Source organism: Felis catus, chromosome A2 (genome assembly GCF_018350175.1).
Source record: "Felis catus isolate Fca126 chromosome A2, F.catus_Fca126_mat1.0, whole genome shotgun sequence".
NCBI lineage: Eukaryota > Metazoa > Chordata > Mammalia > Carnivora > Felidae > Felis > Felis catus.
The window spans coordinates 579,962-598,617 of record NC_058369.1 but is presented as its reverse complement, the minus strand read 5'-3'; the positions used below and the strand labels follow the sequence as shown (position 1 = coordinate 598,617).

The window sequence follows — 18,656 nt, the reverse complement described above, 5'->3', positions numbered from 1 at the left end:
AGATTCGCGGGAGCCCCGTCAGTTGAGACGTGGCCTCTGGGGGATGGGGTCTGGGTGGGCCTCTGGGGGCCCGTTGAGAACAGAACTGGAAATTGAACCCCTGGACAGCTGTGCTCTCAAATGGGGATTCTGGGCCAGCCCACCTTGTCCTTGTCTCAGATGCAGGGGCTCCCCCTTCCTGCCCTGCCTGACCTGGGCACCGGGCGCCAGGGCTCCTGCCCTGTCTTCGGCATCTCAGGGCTGTTGCGTTCCGGATGCCTCCCGGGAACTCTAGAAATCCGAGGTCACGTGCTTGCCGCCAGCCTCGCCCAGAGCTCCTGGTCGGCAGTGCTCCCGGGGTCACAGGACTCGGACTGAGGGTTGGGGTGGCTCCAGCTGGGGTTTGCTTTCCCCTCCGGTCGGAGTGTCCTGGGGTGGCCTTACCAACTGACCACACAGTGGGCCGCTTAAACCACGGAGCTTTATTCTCTTCCAGTCCTGGAGCCCAGAGGTCTGAGGTCAAGGTGTGGCAGGGCCTGGGCTGTGACCCAAGGTCACATGGCCATCTCCTCTGCGTCTGTGTTTGAATCTCCCTCTTATAAGGTACCAGTCTTTGCAGCAGGGCCCACTCTACCCCAGTATGGCCCCATCTTCGCTGATTGCATCAACTAAAACCCTATTTCCAGGCGAGGCCCCGTTCACAGGTTCCCAGTGGATGTGAATTTAGGGAATGGCCGTGGCCCGCACCCCTCCTGCCCCATTGCTGGCGCCCTGTCCGGCCCCCGCCCCCTTTGCTGTTTGCCTGCCACTCTGGCCTCAGCAGATGAGGGAGGCAGGAGCCCCCACAACGTCTTCCCTGGGGACCCCAGCCCCTCCCTCCCCTTCCTTTTCGTCCTTGGGCCCAGCGCACCCATGAAGGCCTCTATCTGGGGGGTGCACTCCCTCGGAGGGCCTGGGAGAGCTGAGCTATGCCTGGAGCCCAGGGAGGATCTCTGCTCTGGACTGGGGCCCCCAGCACAGGCCGTGGGGTCTCCCCTCCATGGGGAACCCTGCCTGGCTGCCTGCCTCCTGCTGACACCTGCACGGCCCATCTTGGCCGGGCCCCTCGGTCTGGGACCAGAGGACTTCTCCGGATGCCCCTGCCCGTGGCCCTTCCTGGGCACCCCCACCGGGACAGCCCCAGGCCGGCCCTGACCCGCGGCTCCCCAGCCGTCGCTCGGTGTGGAGTCCACAGGGAGACCCTCCCCAGACAGTCCTGGTTGGCCAAGCTGGGGTCTCGTCAGGCCTCTGGATTTTACCAGGGCCTCTGCCCTGAGAGCCGAGCCTCACAGAGCCCCGGCCAGCCTCTGTTGGGCCCCCGTCCCCCCACCCTACCTCCCCCACCTGACCCCTGCTGGTATCCCTGGATCTTCCTTCACTCAGAGCCAGGTGGAAGGACGGCCAGAGAGGCCACCGTCTTGTGCCCTGTGGGAGGCCAGCCAGTCCCTGCTGCCCAGAGACACAGTTCCCAGGGCGGGGGACGACATCGTCCTGGCCTGGCGGGGTCCAGACAAGGTAACAGGTGGGAGCGGGCAGGCAGTCTGGGCAGCCATCAGGGTCGGGACAGCCTGCTCACAGCGTCTGGGGGGGCAGGCCCACAGGGCTGAGGGGGTTGGCAGAGAGGCTGGGTGCCCGCAGGTGCCTGCCGGCCGGGGCGTATGAGAAAGACGGGCTCTTCCAGGCCTTGGCCTCCCTCCATGCTGCGCTGCCCCGTTGTCCTGTCTGGCCCACTGATTCCTTGATCTTTTTCTTTCACAATGACTCATTCGAAAACCTGATCTCAAAAGGAAATTGTCTGAACACAAACCACGATTGTGAAGCGTAGGCCTCTGTGAGCACCCACGCTTCACCTGTCACGGGATGTTCTAAAAATACACGCCGGGCCCACCACATGGGTGCTGAGCTCTGACCCAGCGGGCCAGCCTTTGTTACCTCCCCTTGTGCCCCAAGACCCCACCTGGTACCCACGGGGCTGGTCCTGGGGCAGCTGGAAAGTCCCAGGCATGCAGCGCGTTGGTTCTCTGGGGTCCGGGGCCTAGGGCAGGGTTCAAAGGGCAGGAGGTAGGGGAGGTCAGCAGAGGCCAGAAATCGGGGGGTCAGGACAGCTGGAGTCTGAGGGAACAGAAGGAGGGCTGTTTGGGGGCTGCCCCAGGGCTTTGGGGGGATGGGGGAACAGGCAGCCCGAGGCTGTGGAGGTGCGGCAGTGGTGACAGGTAACACTGGCCCCCGGGGGGTTTGGAGGAAGGGGGCACTGTAGGGTGGCCTCTGGGGGCACGGGGTGGTGGTGGGCACAGTGTGAAATTCGTAGTGTAAAACTGGGTCTTTCAACGCGGACGATTCAGTGTTTTCCACTATACAATGTACGAACATCCCCGTCACCTAATTCCAGAACCCCGCCCCCAGCCATCACCCCCACTCCTCCCCCGGCGCCACGAGCCCCGCTCCTGTCCGTGGATGGGCCTGTTCTGGACGTTTCCTACACGTGGACTCACCCCGTGTGGCGTCTGGTGTCGGGTTTCCTCCCTGAGCGTCATGCGTTCAGGTCCGTTCGCGGGGCGGCGGGGGTGGGCGCCTCGCTCCCGCTCGGGGCTGAGTGATGTGCGCGTGCGCGGTAGATGCACCTGAGGGGCGTGCGCGTGCGCGGTGGGCACATTGTGTTTATCCACTCACCGGTTTACGGACATTGGGTTCTGCCATCCTCACACCGTCGTGACTCACGCTGCTGTGAACGTGTGTGTATAGGTTTTATGTGGATAAGTATTTCCGTTTCTTCTCGGGTTCCTGGGGAGCTGCCCACAGCACCACCGTGCTCCTTGGCCTGTGGCCTCTGGATGGTGCTTTTCTAAAGGGGCAGCCCAGGGCTCAGTGGCTGCAGAGCCTGGAAGCACCTGTTTGTGGGAGGGGTTCAGCCTCACTCCGGGACACGTGGGGTATGGACAGGGTTTAACAGATGGCCTCGGGTGGGGGACACATCTCAAGCACCTGCTGCAGAGAAGGGGCGGGCGGTCGAACCCCAGGGCTGAGGGGATGCTGGCCAATGCCTGTGGTCAGCTATATGTTTCCTCTGTTGAATTAAGGTCATTCCTGCCTGCCTTCTGTCCCAGGTGCTGGGGGCAGAGCCCCCTCGAGGGGTATCCCCCAAATCCAGGAGATTTCCTGGGGCCTCAGTGAAACCAGCGGTCACCTAACTGGTCACTGGATTGCTGGGGCCTTGGGCTCTGCTGAGTGCCTGACCAGCCTTGCCCATGTACCTCCAAACAACTCAGTTCTCCTGTTGAGCAAAACCGGGGCTCAGAGGAGCTGAGGTGTCCCTGAGTTGTCAAATAATAATCCAGTTGTTAGAAGGCTGAGCTGGGTTTGACCACCTCTGCCTGAGCCCGAAATCTTTAAAAGGAAGGGCTGAGACCCCAAATCACCGAGTAGCTGTGTGTTTGTTTGTGGAGCGAGACCTCAGGACTTCACACTCCCGGCTTCCAGGTCTGTGTCCCACCAGGTCCCCAGCCAGGAGCCTGGAGGGCACAGGCCGGAGCAGGCCAGGGCCACCGAGGCAGGGGGAAGTGCTGTCTTCCCGGCAGGTGTGAGCCCGTGGCTCGCCCAGAGCAGCGGAGGCGAGCAGGGCAGCACCAAGGCTTGGAGCTGGCTGGAGCTTGGCCCCGCGGGCCCCTTCTCTGGCCAGGAGCTTGGGGTGAAGGCAACCCCTCCCCACCCCCTGAGGGATTGCATAAGCTGCCCGTGTGCGGACAGTGATTACTGGAAGTCCCGAGGATTTCTTCATCCAGGGCTTGGCCGGGAGTGGCAGCTGCCTCCCCTTCCTGCCCCCCTCGGTGATTAATGTCCTCAGCCACTGCCTGACTGAGGAGCACAGGGGCCGGCCTAGGGTCCGGGCTCAGCCAGGAGCAGTGGTGCGGGGGGGGGGGGGGGGGGGGGGGGAGGGCCGGGGAGCCTAGGCCACAGTCCACGGGGCAGATGGAAATCGTGTGGGAAATCCTGTGTATCTGTTGTCGGCTCCTATGGCAGGCATGTTCCCGGCTGGGTCTGCCTGCATTCGAGAACAGGAACATTCTCAGTGGGGATGCTGTGTGTCCTTACCACTTCCTGGCTCAGCTTGGCCCTGACTCCCCCAGAGCCCCTTCTGCAAACCTGCTCTGGCTGCAAGGGGACAGGACTGGCCCCCAGCCTGGAGGTGCTTGCTGAGTTGGACTTTGCCTCACAGCCTCAGACATGCCAGGTCACAGAGCCAGGCCCGCGGGATCAGCTGAGTCTCCGCTACTGGCTGTGGGGCCCAGATGGCCGGAGCATCCCCCCAGGGCCTGAGCTGGTCGCGTGATGGGCAGGGAGGGAAAGCGGTCGGGTGGCCCAGCCTCACTGGAAGGGCTGCCACCGTCCTGGAGATCTGTCCCTGGGGCTGGTCTTCTTTCTGTCTCAGGCCCCCCCTCTGTGGCCAGGAGCCCCACTTGGTGGCGCTTGATGCCTGGGTGGGACCTGTGGTCGGAGGTCCAGGCGCAGCGTCCCCAGGAGGGGCTGCCAGGCAGCAGCTAGGGTCCCCTGGTGCGCTTGGAGCACGGGGGCCGCGTGCGCTCCTGTCCCGGCAGCCGAGGGGTTGCTCGAGCACGCTAGCACGCTCAGGCTGAGCTGGGGTCCGGGCCCCCTACCTGCGCCAGCACAGCCCCCGGGAAGAGTCCAGGAACCCAGAGGGGCGCCTGTCACCGCTGCGACATTGGGGGAGCCTCGGCTCACACCCTCCCGTATCAGGGGCCTGCTGTGCTGATCCCACCCCCTCGGCGCCAGCCTCGCAGGGACTCCAGAGGTTGACCTCGGGATGTGCCGTCTCTCCCCCCAGGTCATGATGCCGCCGCCCAGGAGCAAGAAGCCCAGATAGACGCCTCGGCGGCCTGGGTCGTGGAGCCGCCCGATGCTGGCAGTGGGGCCCGCCATGGACGGCGAGTTTCCTCAGCACGAACCCCCGCCGGCGGGCGGCATCCTGTACAGCCCGCCGCCGCTGCAGACCCCGCTGTGCGGGTCCGGCGTCCAGGTGAGCCCCCGCCATCCGCAGTCGGCCTCGGGGGGGACGCTGCCCTCGCGGGCGGGTGCGGCCGCAGCTTCCCTTTCCAGGGCCTCGAGCAGACGTCCCGGTCCCCGGCCCGGCAGGGGGACGCCTCGGGGTGCCCGCCTGCCGTCAGGTCTGTTTGCCAAGGCCGTGACGGGCCTTCAGGGAGACGCTCAGGCCTGGGCTGCCGCCGCCTTCCCTGCAGGACAGGGGCTGGGGCCTCTGTGACGTGGACTTTTTTACCAAGGTTTCCTATTTTCAATTTAATGGACTTTGTGTCTTAAGCAGTTTAGGGTTTATAGAAAAATTGGACAGAAAGTTTCCACCTCTCCCACTTTCCCCATCGATAACGTTTTTCATTAGTGACCCTGCTGAGTTATCACAACGGATGAGCCAGCACCGAACGTGACGAACCACGGTCCACAGCGGACACGAGGTCACTCCTGGTGCGGCACACCCCGTGGGTTCGGACGAATGTCACGGACACCTGCCCACCACCACGGTGTCGTCCGGAGTAGACCCACGGCCCTGAAACTCCTGTGCTCCTCCCATTCACCCTCCCCCACCCCGGCAGCCGTGCCTCCGTGGTCCTGCCTTGTCCAGAACATCCTGGACTTGGAACCACCCCGTGTGTCGCCTCCTCAGCCTGGCTTCTGTCACCGAGTGCTGTGCGTCTGAGGCTCCTCCGTGTCTCTGTGCGGCTCGATGGCCCGTTTTTAGTGCCGAGTAATATTCCCTCGTCTGGGCCGGGCCACTGCGTGTTTATGGACCGGTTTACCTGCTGGAGGGCGTCTCAGTTGCTCCCAGGTCCTGACAGCTAGTGAAGTATCTCAAGTAAAAGCACCACAGGTTCCAGCAACTGCAAAGGGCCCCGTGGAGAGAAGGGTTCAGAATTGTGCACCAAGTCAGGCCTGGAGCCCCCCCGCTCCCGGTTTCTGGGGCGAAACCAGGGTTCTTTCTCCTGTAGAAAAGCAAACGGTGTTTCTGAGTAGAGAGACTTGAGCTGCCGGGAAGGGAGGGAGAAGGGTGTCGGGACACAGTGGCAAGGGGTGCACGTGGCTGGGGCTGCCACGGGGTCCCTCCTTCAGGAAAGCGTCAGCTGCCGCCTGCCCCTCGGGCCTGCTGGTTTGGGGCCGGGAGGAGGGCCGGGTGGCAAGAGAGAGCAAGGATCGAGCCTGGGTTTGAGAGGAGCCGGGAAGTGGGCCGCTGGGGTCAGGCTAGCTCAGGGCCCGATGCCCAGAACCATCAGGAGGAACCTGGGAAAGCAGAATTCAGTCTCCGTCCAGATGCGCCCACGTGGTACCCTCACGTAAGAGGCGCGGGACAGAAGTTGTGTCGGTGAGCCATCAGTCTGGGGAAGGCAGAAATGAGTTACCCCCGAAGGTAACACTTCCAGGCCTCGGCTGACGTCCAGCGCCTCTGGCCAGGGTCCCAGACGTCACCGTGTGCCTCCTCTCTCCCTTTCCTGTTGGAGCTGTGTCCACATGTCCCCTGACCCTCCGTGTCCCCCAGCTCCCCTCTGAACTTCTGCCCACGTCGTCATGGCGATGCCTTCCTGTTCCCCACGTGCCATCTGGCCCCTGGCAGTCAGTGTGTGGGCTCTATGTCCCGCCGCTTTGTAGTCTCAGAGCGTGCGTTTGTCATTCTTAACAGCGCTGCAGGATTCCTTCTTGTCGGCATCCCATAACTTGCTTCATGATTTCCCTATTGTTGGGCCTTTGGGGTGATTCCAGTTTTCTGCTGCTATAAATAGCACTGTGTGCCCCCCCCCACCCCGTCCCCATGGATTGGGCAGGAGGGTGTCCTTCTGAATCAATTCCTGGGTCGGAAGGAGCACTGGGTAGGGTCACAGATTCTGGGCTGGGGCCACACCCTCTCAATGGTGGCCTATATGCCGACGGGGAGGACGGGGCACGCCTGGGCTGCCGTGGGGACCCATTGCAAGGGATGTGCCTCTCCGAGCCCGACTCTGGCTCTTTCTGAGGCTGGGCCACTCCTCCCCAGGCTGCACACTGAGCCTGTCCCTGGTGGGCTACCAGCTGTGGGGGCTGTCCCTTACCCGGGCCACTCTGGGTGCAGCTCCCGCTGACGCTGAGCGTGTATGTGGTCGGTGTGGTCAGGATACTTTGTGCCACTCCCCTTTATCTGTCCTGGCTGGGCTGGGCCACCGTCAGGAGAAGGAGACCTACCCCAGGACTGCCAGTGTCATTGAGGTGGCCAGATTTAGCAACTGAAACTACAGACCTTTAATGAAACGTTTAAGTTTCACATAAACGCAAGTGATATTTTAGTGTGTGTGTTCTATGCAACGTTTACACTAAAAATTGTTTGTCGTTTATCAGAAATGCCAATTTCACTGGACACCCCGTATTTTATGTGGCAGCCTTGTTTTATCTGCTGCCCTAGTGAAAGTGTTCTCTTCTTACGTCAGCTTACAGGCGGCCTGGGCAGCCTTGGATTAATGTCCCAGGGCCTGCCTCTCCCCAGGAGAGGCCAGCCTCTCTGTCTCCACCTGAAATCCCCAGGCAGGCTCGAATGGGCTGGTAGGGGTCAGGCATCCATCTCTGGACCGATCATGTCCCAGGGGCCTGCCCTCTAAAGGCAAAGACGTACCTCTGGCCTTAAGTGGAAAATCCCAAGGAAACCTCTGATTGGCTGGCTGGGTTCAGGGGCTCCTCTCTGGACCAATCATGACCCAGGGGCCTGCCCTCTAAAGGTGTGGCCACCCTTCTGGCCTCAAGTGGGAAAGACCGAGGTGGGCTCTGATTGGCAGCTGTGTGGTGCCCCTGAGCTGGGGCAGGAGTGACCTCCCACCCTCCGGCTTCCTGGCTGAAGCCCCAAGGTCCTAGAAGACCTGGGGTTCTGGGTGCGGTGGCGAAGGTTGAGGAAATGAAGGCCCTCCACCGCCGGGAGCCCCCTGAAGCCCTGAGGCCGGCCCTGCCTGCTGTGTGCCCACGGGGCCACGTGTGCGCCTGGGATGGGTTATGCCAGTTCATTGAAGCGGCTGAGTGTGGTCTCTGCTGTGGACGCGTTCCGGGAGTGCCCTGGAGGGGGAGCCTTCCGGAGGCTTCCACGGCGATTCCTCCATGATTCCTCCAGCCTTCGTGCTGGAGCTGCTCCCATCTTACAGCCCGGGCAGATCCCAGAAGAGCAGGCACAGCCCCTTCGCGGAGCGTGCGTCTCTCCTTCCCAAGTTCTGGCTCTCTGCGGCTGGACGTGTGGCACCGACCGCTCTGCAGGGGTGGGGTGCTGGGGGGGAACGCACAGTGATGGGAAGTCAGGGCCGGCTCCTCCCTCCCGGACACAGGCGCCATACACAGAAGGGCGCCTGGTCTCCCAGCCATCTGGGCTGGTTCCGGGCCAGCTGTCGTTCACGGGTCCCGTGGCTGGGGGATCGGTTCCCGGCGGCCTCGCTGAGGAGCAGGACCCGCGTGGACCAGTGGGAAGGCCGCTGCGCTTCCGTCTCTGGACACGCCGTCTGGCAGAGCCAGCTAGGACAAGTAGGGGACAGTGACGGCCGCCAGCAGGCCTCTCCCCACCGCTGGTCGGGGACCTCCCCGACATGGTCCCACGTGGGCCACATTGTGGGTTAGGGGAGGGACCCCTGCTCGGCAGGCTTTGTGTCAAGGTGGGACGAGCCACTTCTTTCGTACGGAAGGCGGGGGGCGTGAGTGTCCACAGCCCTCCACCCTGAGTCGGTCCGGTCAGCGCCCAGTGCAGGGCCCCTCAAGTCCCCGCTGACCTCAGGCTCACTCTTCCAGCCTCCCATCAGTGTTTCTCAAAGCAGGCTCCCCAGGACCCCTACCTGTGCTGCGCTCTTGGGCCAGACAGGCTTGGGGGTTTCCAGGAACACCCTTGGCCAGAGGGAGTTCTCAGAAGGCCAGGCTCTTGTCCCTTCTCCCCCCTCCCGGGAGGGGGCTGGAGTGGGGACCGGTCCTTGGTGCTGGTGGGAGGCCCTCTAACGAAGTCCTCTTTGCCACACGGGCGCCTCCCTCGGGGCTGGATTGGAGGGGGGAGCTCATGCGGCCTTGCTTCTCGCCCAGTCCCACCCTGCGCTTTCTAGAACTGGGGGGCCTCCATGCAGAGTCCCTGGCCCACCAGCGCGCCTGGATCCTGTGTGAAATGGGGGCTCCCGGTCAGACCCTCGGATGGGCTGCCCAGGCCCCTTCAGGGGTTCTGGAGGCACTCCAGTCCGGAGGTGGGTCACACCTACCCACCCCCGCCCTGCCCACAGAGGGGCCTACAGCAGCGGCACACCAGACCCGGGCCCGAGCCCTTCACGGGTGTGGACGAGTTCCCCTCGGTGGGCTCTCCCATGCAGATGGGCAAACTGAGGTCCCGAGCTGTTAGGTGGTTAAGTGACTCCTAGGTGACCCAGGTGGGACCCACAGGGTGACGTTTCTACCTGGACGGGGTCGCAGAGTCCTCACCCCCTCCTCACTGAGGAGCCCCCCGCCCCTTCCACGGGGCAGCCCCTCCTGACGCTCTTGGTCTGTTCCAGAACACCATGCTGCACTACCCGTGGTGGAGCTCCTTCTCGCCCACGCCGTACCCAGCCTTCTCCAGCGAAAGCCAGTAAGTTCCTCTGGCCTCCAGGGTCCGAGCAAGCCCCGCCACGTCCCGCTGGGTGGCCACAGTGCCCTCGAGGCCTCGCGTGGCTCTGCAGCCACTGGTTAAACAAAACTAGGGCTCGTGGCACGTGAGGGGCTTCAGTGTCCTGCTGAGGGGGCCGTGGGCTGCACCCTGGCCACACGGAGGCAGCCGAGACTGACCGGCCGTGCCTTGTCTTAGAAAGAGCCCGCCAGGAAAAAGGGCAAAGGTGGTAGGGATGAAGAGTCCTGGGAGGGCTCTGTGGGTACCCTCTGGGCAGGGGGTGGCCCTGGGCAGCGGGGGAGAACTTTGGGGGCAAAGGAGCGGGGAGGGCACTTGCCTGCAGAGGGCGATGGAGACCTGGGTTTTGAAGAGTCAGTAGGAGTTTGCCGGGGGAGCCGGCCCACAACCAGGCCAAGGAATGGCCTGTGGAAAGGACCCAGAGCACGGAGCCAGAGGCTTGAGGTCTCTCCGGGGCACTGTGTTCCGGGACGGAGGCACGGGGGCCTCTGCTCTGAGCTGAGTGTCTCGGATGCCAGAGCCCTCCCTTAGGCTCCCGAGGGCTGACCTTCCCTGTCTGCCTGCAGCCAGTTCATGAACTCCACCTCCTTCATCGTCAGCCAGCCCTGCGCGGACACCAGCTGCGGACCTTCCGCCGCCACCCCCAGCTTCCTGCCAAAGACAGGCGACTTTCCTCAGGTAGGGACCTGGAGCCAGAGTCACCCTTCGATCCCCACGTGCTCCCGGAGGCCCGTGCCACGCACTGGTGGCCTTGGCCGGGCCCTGGGCTGGGTTCAGGGCCACAGGGAGCCACGGCTTGTACTTGGGAATAACCAGTGCTCCCCTCTACTGCAGGCCTGGCCTGAGGGCTCCCAACACACAGCCACGCCCGCGTGGGCCTGTCCGGGCGGCTTCCGGGCAGCGAGAGAGCTGGGCTAGGGGCCACACCTGTCCACGTGCTGCTCACGCCCCCGCCGTGGGTTGTGGGGCGGTACCGTGGAGCATCTGATGCGCTTTTCCCAGACCTTAGCGCCTTCCTCTCCTGGGCAGAGGCCCCCGCGCCTGCTCCGTCTGGGTGCCTTACTTAGCGTCTCGGCAAGGGTCCGCCGTGTTCCCCGCGCCCCCGGCCAGAACGACGTTCTGTCCGGCACAAACCCCGTTGTTGGCATTTATGTCCCCAAACGGCAGCTATTTGGAGAGCGTCACCCGCCCAAACCGAAGGAAGAGATGCGTGTGATCTCTTTTTTTGGAGAATCGGGGGGACCCTCCCCGGCAGGCGTCTCTAATGGCACGCGACTCCTCGTGGCGGCCCGGACACCGGGCGCCGCAAGAGGATTCGTGGGAAGGAGCCCAGTGCGATCGGAAGCTGGGGCTGGCAGCAGCCGGGCAGCGTGGTCTCCCTGGGAAGTTTGGAATCCATGGCCCCAGTGGTTTCGCTGAGGCACGCAGTTTGGGAACCGGCCAGCTTGGAGGGCCCCAGAGGCTCAGCTGCCCTGAGCCTGTTTTCCCTGTGAAGTGGGGGCCTGTGGGGGTGGCAGTCTGGGAGGCTGTGGCTCGGACCTGTCAGCTCAAACCCGCTACAGCCAGACAAGCGCAGTTCAGGAGGCTGGCCGTTGTCCACGCGGCCTGGCCGGGCAGGGATCTGGAGCCTGGACCAGTGTCCCCCAAATCCGGGTCCACCCAGAGCCTCGGAATGAGACCGTTTTTGGAAACAGGGTCTTTGTGGGTGTCATTTCGCTGAAGATGGAGATGAGGTGATCCCAGATCACGATGGCCCTAACCCTAAAGGAGGAGAGACACAGACACAGAGGAAGCACGTGACCCCGAGGCACAGTGAGCCACGTGGCCAGGAGCTGGGCGAGGCAGGAGGGGCCTCCCCTGGAGCCTCCCGGGGATCGCGGCCCGTGACACCTTGACCTGGGGTGTCTCCCCCGCGGGGCCATCGGGGCACACCGGTGTGTCGTTTAAGTCCTCCCTCTCCATCTGGGACGCTTTGTGGCCGCCCAGGAAACCCCTGGCCAGGCCTGGAGGAGATGGGAGCACAGGGGCCCCCCTGGCCCTTGGGGGCGCACGCCGGCCTCGTCTGGCCCCCAGACCTCCCAGGGTGAGGAGTCAGTGGGAGGGGGGTGGGAGGGCCCTGTGGACGGGGCCCCGTCCCGCAAGGGATGCCCCGGCCCCTCTGTTTGGTGGCCGCCGTCGCCCAGCCCGGACGCAGCTGGTCCGTCCGCGGCCCGAGACCCTCTCTGGCCTGCCGTGCCTCGGGGCTGGCGGCCCTGCCTGGCTCTGAGCCCCGATGAAGTTCCTCCACACGTGTCCCCGACACAGCTCCACATCCAGACGTGGTGTCCCGTGATGCTGATGCCCACGCTGGGGCGTCACCTGCCACACGGACGGGGAAGCTGAGGCTCGGGTGCACGCAGGCCCCGCCCCAGTAGCCCCCCCCCCCCCCGCCCCCCCCGGCCCCACTCCCCCGACTGTGTCTCATGCCCTCAGCTTGCACAGCTGCTCCTGGCTCTGCCCGGAGCAGACACGCTTTCTTCCACCAAGACCCCCCTGGGGCCACCGCGCCCGTTTCTCATCACGTGCAGGGAGCTCAGCTGCACCCATCCCGCGGATACTTACTGAGCATCCGCTGAACGTGGCGGGAGCCTACCCTGCCGGGGGCACCTTGAACCCAGATCTTTTTCTAAAGCCGCTTCTTCAAACAAAATCTCACCCTGTGCCAAGTGTGGGATTGACAGATGTGAGACCAAAGTTCAGATGCGGTGAAGGGTCTTGAGGCCCTGTTGGTCTCTATCACCTCCCTCGTGACCCCTGGGCCTGTGGGCGAGGACAGGAAGGGGGCCAGACCGAGCTTGGCATTCGAGGCCCTTCACAGCTGCGCCTCAGCCAGTGGACCCACCGCAGACACCCTCCGTTCCTAACTGACCAAATAACATCACCATGGTGACAGGCAAAGGGACAGCCTCAAAGACGTCCCCGTCCTGATCGTGGGACCGGGGACCTGTCCCCTCACGCAGCAGAGGGGACCTCGTCAAGGCCCCCGAGGCGGGGGTAGCCCTGGGTGCTCCGGGGGGCCCGGCGGCCTCACAAGGCCCTCTCGAGGGGGAGGCAGAGGGTCAGAGGCAGAGAGACAGGCAGACCCCGCGCTGCTGGCCGTGAGGATGAGGAGGGGCTGTGGGCCCAGGATGCGCCCCCTCTGGAAGCCAGGAAAGGGGGGAGAGGGCTGTCCCTGGGGTCCCGGGAGGAACATAGCTCTCCATTTTGGACTTCTGATTTCCAGAACCATAAGGTAATAAGCGTGTGCTATTTTAAGCCGTGAGGTTTGTGGTAGTTCATTACAGTGGCAAGAGGAATCTGATGGACCACGTGAAGCCCTCACGTGGCCCCGGCACACTCTCGAAATGTCCCCACTGTTGTAGAAGTCAGAAGAAATTGGAATAGAAAAGCCAGAGCTGGGCTGGGGCAGGGAGTGAACGTAGGCCTGCAGGCCTTAACGTACCTCCTCCTAACTAAACCTGAGCTCTGAGTTTCCTAGCAGCCAAAGCAAAAAGAGAAAGGAGAGGAGCTGTGTGACTCTTGTTGCCTGCAGAGAGAAAGCTTCTCTCCCAGTGTCCTTCTGGGGCACGGAGCAGTTCCTTGGGGTCGGCATCCCGCGCCCATCTCCCCGGGGACTGCTTATGGCGTTGGTTCCCGGTCCTGTGGTTGGTCTTGGCTCCAGCTTTGCTGTCTGAGGGCCTTTGTTCCTCCTGTTGTGACTAGGGCTGAATCATTGGACGTTAGGGGTACCGGGTTCTGTACCAGGAACCAGGGACCTCCCCTGGTTCTGTACATGAGCCGACCCAGACCCAGGACCATTGGTGGCAGGTTGGTCTCGCCTTGATGTGGGGTCCTTGTTTTATTTTTGTTGTTGTTGTTAATTTTAATTTTATTTTTAAGTAAACTGTCCGAAATGGGGCTTGAACTCGTGACCCCAAGATCAAGAGTTGCATGCTCTACTGGCTGAGTCCATCAGGCATGCCAGGGTTCCTGTTTTACAGACACCCAGGTGGGGCCCACATCCTGTGGGACCCTGCTGTCAGGAATGCAGCAGGTCAAGGCTAACCCCCACTCTGAGGTGGCTCTGTCCTGCGGGGTGGGCCTGGCGTTCAAACCACGGGCCCCCTGCAGAGGCCCAGAGCCCAGGGGCCCAGGTTCCAGTTCGGAAGGCCCATGCACCCAGGGGTTATCTACAAATTCAAGGTCTGATACTCTCTTTTTCTGTTTGTTCGTTAAGGTTTTCGTGACAAGATGACTTTCAAAGCACTTTAGGTTATAGGGAGGTTGCAAAAACAGTACCAACTCTTCTCGAACACGGTCACTCGTTTGCCCAGTGTCCTGGCACGTTGTTGTCTTCTGGAACCACGGTCCATTATCACGGCGCAGAGAGTAGCCCCCGCACAGCACCAGTGACTGACCAGAGGGCCGGGGCCGGGGCCCCGAGGCCTCTGTAGAGAGCTGGTCAGTCACCGCCGAGGGCCCCTGCCTGGGCTGGCCTGGGGCCCTCACGCTAAGGAGGGGTTCTGTGTTGTTGACAGGAGTCCCGCAGACGGGGCGCTGCGCCCTCCTGGGGCGTCACTTCCAAGCCTGCTGGCGTTGGTGTGCCTTACCGCTGACGGTCCTGCCCTCCAGCCCCGGTTGGGGACCGCCCCGCGCCTCCCTGTCCCCCATCCACTGTCAGGTCGCTGCCATTTTCCCCTCTCCCCCTGCGAGGGTGCGTCAGGGACCCTGGTCCCTTGTGGTGGGGAGGGGGGTGGATTTCCCCAGGCACCGGTAGACGTTGCCTGCAGTGACCGCCGCCACGGGCTCTGGCTGGCAGACGTTTCTGTCCTCGCTCCGCCCTGTCGATCAGCCGGAGGTCTTCCGTAGGGAGAGCTGTGCCTTCCCTCACTCAGTCATGTTGGTGACAACACAGGCTACGGTCAGGTGCTATCCGCTGCTTCTGCGTTGGCTGTCGGAGCATCTGTCCCTCTGTGTCCTCCCTTGTAGCCACTAGGAATGGCCCAGGCTCACTCCCTGAAGTCCCTGCCTCAGCCTTCATGCCACCTGCTTCCCCAGGGAAGGGCCCCTTCTCACTGTGCGTGGCACGGAGCCACTGAGGCTCCCACGTCTGTTAGCGACCTGGATAGTCGAGGGGCCCCACGTGGGGTCTCCCACCGCCCGGGAGCACTGTGTGTTGGGTGAGTGTGTGGCTTTTCACTCGTTCTTTACATTTAGGTGAGATATGATTTGCATATCACACAATTCACCGACTTAGCAAATTCACCGGGTTATGCAACTACCACCTCCATGTAATTCCAGAATGTTCCATCACCCCAAAAGGAAACCCCCTTCCCGGCAGTGGATGAGCCTGTTCTGGACGTTTCACACACGCGGACTCACACCCCGTGTGGCCTCTCGAGTCGGGTTCCCTCCCTGAGCGTCGCGTGTTCGGGTCCGTCCGCGAGGCGGCGGGGGCGGGAGCCTCGCTGCTGCTCGCGGCCGAGGGACGTGCGCGTGCGCGGTGGACACGGTCCTCGGCAGACGTGCGCGTCCGTGGTGCATGTGTTGTGTGTGTCCGTTTATCCCTCGTTGGGCATCTGGGTTGTTCCCACAGCGCGGATTTGGGTGACTGTGAATTGTGCTGCTGTGAACATCGGGAACCGGCTTCTTTGTGGACCCGAATCTGATTGGGGGGAGGTACTTGGGGAAATGTTGAAGTCGTGGCGGCGGGTGAAGGACTCAATGTCGCAGCGCGGCCCTCCCAAGGCCTCGTGCCTGCAGCCCTCGCTGCCCCGCCCCTCAGGCCCTCCCCCGCGTTCTCCCCACCCTGGTATCTGGGGTCCTGGTTGTGGGCGTGACCACCCGACCCTCCCTGCTACACCCCCAGTGCTCATCTTCACTGCTTCCCCCCCCCCCCCCGCAGACGCGTTCCCTGGGAGAGGGGGCTGCCCCGACCCCTCCTCCCAAGGTCACCTGGACCCCTAACGTCTCAGCTGGACTCTGGGGGAGGGCACTTCTGTACACACTGAGCCCCCCTCACTCTGTCATTGGAGCGGGCGTGCACCCTGAGAGTCCAGGCGTCTCGGGTGGGTCCCGCATCCACTCAGTGAGGACACTTGCCGTCTGCCGGCCTGGGGCTTCTGGGAAGCCAGGATGAGGTCACGGCTCAGAAAAGTGCTTTGCGAACTCTCAGCAGCTCTCCAGTGAGGGGCGGGCGGCACGGAGGCTCTGCAAATGGATTTCAGCAGGGATCAGAGGCCCGGCACGCCCCGCCAGCAGGCTCCCAGGAGTTACCGGCATCGCAAACCGAGCGAGCGGGAGGTTTCCTCTCAAAGGAAGCCCGTTGGTTCACACTGAGCCGCTGCGAGAACCCACCCCCACCCCCGCCCCCAGCTCCGCGGTCCAGCCGAGGGCCATGGCCAAGGAAGCCCCGCTCTGTGGTCTGTACTAAGGGCCGCAGACAGGTGGCGACAGGGAGCACAGGTGTCTCCAGACGGTCTCTGCACAGAAACTGGGACACCCGGAACGGGGGACAGGGATGAGGACGGGAGGGAGGGGCTGTGAGGCCTGCAGAAAAGCCCTTGGTCAGGGTCTGGCCACAGGGAGCAGAGCTCCAGCCTCTCCTGATGGCAACAGGGTGGTCGGGGTCAGTTTTCGGGCTGAGGCTGCTGTGCCCACGACAGTGGGCTAGGGCAGCAGTGTCTCAGGGGCCGTGGGGGCGGGGGTGGCCCCCAGAGAGCACCACAAGCAGGGAGACCTGGCGCCAGTTCTGGGGCCACAAGTCCGAGATCAGAGGGAGGGTCCCGGGGGCTCCAGATGTCCCTTGGCCTGTGCCACCTGCAGCGGCACCTGCCCCCGTGGCCTGTGGTTGCCTCCCCACGCACCTGTGTCCGGATTTCCCTCCTACAAGGACACCAGTCACCGGGTTGGGCCCACCTGACTCCTGTACGACCTTATCTTAACTGATTGTATTTGCAAAGATTCTATACCCAAATAAGGTCCCCTTCACAGGCATTAGGGGGTCAAGACTTGGACATGTCACTGGGGGGGACACAATTCACCCCTCAACAGGAACATTCCAGCAATGCAGTGTGCCTGAGGGGAGCCTGCAATGCCCACCACACCCTCTGCCGTAAGTCAGGACATGCAGGCCACCTGGGCACAGGCTTGCTGTGGGGGCCTAGTGGGGAGGGGAGAGCCCAAAACAGACCCGGAGGGTCTTGGGAATACCGGGGCAGCTGGGCCTCGCCCGCCCCTCTGTACGTGGCCTGGCCACAGGGCAGAGGGTCAGTCTGGGGCCAGAGAGAGGGTCCCACCAGACAGCACTGTGGCCCAGATGCAGCCAGACGGGGACGGAACCAGTCACATCCCTGGTCACGACCCCACTCACACCGGTGCCGGGGCCTCTGCCGAGACCCCCACTCGGCCCCTCCACCCCTGTCCAGACTCGTAGCAGACCCACACAGCCTGCGGCCACCGGGGGCTGGGGGGGGGGGGCGCACAGGACAGCCCTGAGGGTGCTGACTTCTTGGTGTGGGAACCCCCACCCGGTTTCCCTGTCTCCTCAGGGCCACCCTTGCCCATCAGTCTGGTGCCGAGATTTGGGGGACAGATACTCAAAGGTCAGTAACTGTGCTGGAAGCTTGATGGACTTTATGCTAAATCTAATAATGAGAGCCTGGCCCAGGCACTGCGTTCATCTTTTATTTCAGTTCCCAGTGATTATTTTTAAACGGAGTCAGAACTGGGGCGCCTGGGGGGCTCAGTCGGTTGAGGGTCCGACTTCGGCTCAGGTCATGATCTCACGGTTTGTAGGTTCGAGCCCCGCGTTGGGCTGTCAGCACGGAGCCTGCTTGGGATCTTCTGTCCCCTTCTCTGCCCCATGCGTGTCTCTCAAAAATACACATTTAAAACTGAGTCGGGGCGCCTGGGTGGCTCAGTTGGTTAAGCATGCAACTCTTGGTTTCGGCTCAGGTCGTGATCTCATGGTTTGTCAGCTGAAGCCCGGCATCAGGCTCTGTGCTGACATGGGAGCCTGCTTGGGATTCTCTCCCTCTCTCTGTCCCTCCCCTGCTCACACTGTCTCTGTGTCTCTCTAAATAAATAAACAAACGAACTTTAAAAAATCAATAAACGAAAATAAAACTGAGAACTCATATGCCTTAAAATCCATGCTTTTGGGGCGCCTGGCTGGCTCCACTGGTAGAGTGCATGACTCTTGATCTCAGTGTGGTGAGTTCAAGCCCCATACTGGGTGTAGAGCCTACTTAAAAAAAAAAAAAAAAAAAAAAAAAAAAGAATAAAAACTGTTATAAAAAAATAGTAAAAGCCACTCTTTTAAGTAAATTCACAGAATTGTGCAACCACCACCTCTAATTCCAGAACATTCCTCATCTAAAAGCAACCCTGTCTCCATCAGCCATCACCTCCCCATCCCCGGCCCCCATGAGCCCCCTTCCCATCGTGGATGAGCCCGTCCTGGACGTTTCACACACTCGGACTCACACCCCACGGGGCCTCTCGTGTCTGGTTGGCTCCCTGAGCGTTGCGTGTTCAGGGTCCGTCCCCGGGGGTGGGGGGGGTGGGGGGGTGGGGGGTGTGCCTCGCCCCTGCTGGCGGCCGAGGGGCGTGCGCGGTGGACCCAGTCATCTGTGCGCGTGTGCGGGGAACGTGGTCATGTGTGGGCGTGCGGGTGGGGGTTGCGTGGACGTGAGTGTTCGTGTCTCTCGGGTGTGGACCCGGCAGTGGGGTCGCGGGGTCGTGTGGTGACCCTGGGGTTGACCTGACGAGGAACTGACCGCGGGCCTGTCTTCCAGACAGACCGCCCTGCTTCTCGTCCCCACCGCCAGCCGGGGGTTCCGGTTCCTCCACTTCCGCTGACGCTTAGCCTAGCCGGCTGAGTGTCGCGGTCCCGGCGGCCGGCCGGGAGGTGGTGTCTCACGGGTTTTGGTTTGCGTTTGCTCGTTGCCGGACGGTGTCG

General features: G+C 62.8%; 1 protein-coding gene across 6 annotated transcripts in view; it reads left to right on the top strand.

Moving 5' to 3' along the window:
- Positions 1-18,656, top strand: part of SBNO2 (strawberry notch homolog 2) — a 51,215-nt gene that overhangs the window by 9,898 nt on the left and 22,661 nt on the right. For 5 of the 6 annotated variants that reach the window (XM_045042623.1, XM_045042628.1, XM_045042616.1 and 2 more), the window contains exons 2-4: positions 4,859-5,050; positions 9,567-9,640; positions 10,243-10,354. In XM_045042623.1, coding sequence (XP_044898558.1) covers positions 4,931-5,050; positions 9,567-9,640; positions 10,243-10,354 — 306 coding nt within the window. In that variant the 5' untranslated portion in view covers positions 4,859-4,930. Of the gene's footprint in view, positions 1-2,628; positions 2,751-4,858; positions 5,051-9,566; positions 9,641-10,242; positions 10,355-18,656 lie in introns of those variants that run through there. The other variant, XM_045042627.1, reaches the window with a different exon arrangement.